Raw genomic sequence first — 2,324 nt, 5'->3', positions numbered from 1 at the left:
AGTTTATGTTACATTGTCAAAAATGTGGCAACAGACAGCACTTTTAAAGCCCAATTTATAGAGGTCAACAAACAAAAATAGTCTATTTAGTGTTTTTCATTGCCATCAATATTTGACTGTAATAATTTAAAAAAATAAATAAAAATCACTGAGATAGCATAAGACTGCTCCTGTGAAAGTGTTTCCTCCTCCCCCGTGAATCTGCAGCAATGGAATATTCTGCCAACAGCAAGTTAGCTAGAGACTCTTCCAAGAGTTTAACAAGAAATAAAGAAAAATAAAGAAAAGATAAAGAAAAACATTTGCTGCTACGCTTCCAAAAGGGCAGGAAGAAAGACAAAGCAGGAAAAAGAAGAACAGAATCAAAAGAAATCATAAAGAAAATCAAGAATAAGAAGACAGAAAAAGAGAGGAAAGGCAAGAGGAGCAACGGAAAATTTTCATTTTGAGAAAATGTTTACTTTTTTGTTGTTGATACCACTCCATAGGGTGAAGCTTTGTTCTATCATTCAATTTTTTGTGTATCTTTTGCCTTCTTTAGTAAAACCTAACAAATTAAAGAAATTACATACTTTATGGACATTTTACCCTGGGTCAGGATTTTAAAAATGTAGTAATTAATACAACCACTGCAGAGGGCCCCGTTTTGTTGTTCGCCCTGGGCCCCCAAACTGCAAAGTACGCCACTGGATTCAGGATGAAGTTTGACCGAGTCTGGAGAAATCCTTTCAACCTTTTTGGTTTTATGTTTGTAAGAAGATAAGACGGAGCAGCAGACTGATTTAAAAACCAAAAATATCAAGCGTTCATTCCCTTTCAGTGCTTCTAAATGCATTGTTACCAGCTTGTCTATCCTCTCTGTTGCTACGACAACTACTCCTTATATCATCAGAAAGTTATAAAAGATGTAAACAAATTTCTAAATCTATAAATCTGTAACATAAATGTTTGATTTGCCTCGATTGTTAGCATTTTAATCTGGTAACAATTGTATTATCTCATTATAGGATCAATAAAGTTTGTATAGTTGTATTTTAAAGAAGCTCTTATCCAAACCTGTTTACGGATTACTTTTTCTTCCAGTTGGAGGTGAGTGAGGTTATGGAATCTTGTCTTATCGTTTCAGCAGAAGGAAATTGCTGCAATTCTGCATCAGTAAAAACAAACACACGAGTTATGAGAGAAGCCTGCAGATAGCATTTACTGAACGTCTCAATTTGAATGTTGATTGAAATTCTATTTGAAAAAATGTCTGACGCACGCTGTATAAATGAGGCTTCAAAGTTGCTGCATCAAAAAGCTTTTATTTGTTCAGAAAGATAAACTACAATGAATGAAGCGTTCTGAAAATTGGACCAAGATGGGGTTATGGAATAAATCTCCATAGTAACTTCATTCAGTCTAATTGAATCTGCTTTTATGCCGCTGAGTTTAGGCTAAATTTAGCTTTGATGCTTTTATATTCCCAACGTAGAGACAGAACACAGACTCAAGGATCCTGGCTTCAAAGATCCTGACTTACTCACCTGTTCTGTGCAATACCTTTGAGTGGTTGTAATTATATTTAAAAAACTGGTGGTTCACTTTCCAGTCCTGCCTCATTTTACAGTGTGTTCAAGTTAATGAAAGGGAAATGGGCTACAGAGCTCTCTGTGGATCTAAAATGAAGGTAAAAACCTCAGCACTTATTAAATCCCATTTTCTTCTTGGCAGACCTACATTAAAAGTATGGATAAGGATTTCGTGGCTGCAACAATCCAAGCCATCGGCCGCTGCGCTACAAACATCGGTGAGGTGAGGGACACCTGTCTGAACGGCCTGGTGCAGCTGCTGTCCAACCGAGACGGTGAGGAGGTTTACCTGAAGTTCAGGATGACATGAGGACTGTGGAGGACTATCACGGACATTAGGATTTGAAATCCAAGTGAAACAATGTGAAAGAAATATTGGTGTTTGGCTAAAAAAAAGAAAAAAATTGAGGTGTCTGAAAATGTATGCAATTCTAAAATAAACTTAATTATTTTCAGCTTCAGATTTTCTGTTTTAAAACTCAAAATTTCAATTTCAAATCTTTTTTTCACTTTAAATTTATTTTTTTTATTTTTATATCTGAAAATTTCAGGTTTAAGAACATTTGGCCCTGTTCTTACACGTGGGGGTTGGGCTAACATGAAGGGCCAATCAAAATCGATGAGGGTGGTGCATTACTGACTCTGAAAACTTTGATAATTACGGTTGAAAATGTCTGCATTGTCTGTACTATCATAGTCTGAAGCGGTCCCACGACGGGCATAAAAATTAGTTTTATACTGTGTGTCCAAAAA

At 35.9% G+C, this 2,324-nt stretch overlaps 1 protein-coding gene across 9 annotated transcripts in view; it reads left to right on the top strand.

The window, feature by feature from the left end:
* LOC112152379 (adaptor related protein complex 3 subunit beta 2) overlaps window positions 1-2,324 on the top strand; it is a 55,024-nt gene that overhangs the window by 35,682 nt on the left and 17,018 nt on the right. For all 9 annotated transcript variants that reach the window (XM_024281923.1, XM_024281924.1, XM_024281925.2 and 6 more), the window contains exon 13: window positions 1,714-1,846. In XM_024281923.1, coding sequence (XP_024137691.1) covers window positions 1,714-1,846 — 133 coding nt within the window. The remainder of the gene's footprint in view (window positions 1-1,713; window positions 1,847-2,324) is intronic.

Source organism: Oryzias melastigma, linkage group LG6, assembly GCF_002922805.2.
Source record: "Oryzias melastigma strain HK-1 linkage group LG6, ASM292280v2, whole genome shotgun sequence".
NCBI classification, from domain to species: domain Eukaryota; kingdom Metazoa; phylum Chordata; class Actinopteri; order Beloniformes; family Adrianichthyidae; genus Oryzias; species Oryzias melastigma.
Note: the sequence above shows the minus strand (reverse complement) of the source record. Positions and strands in the feature narration are given on the sequence as shown.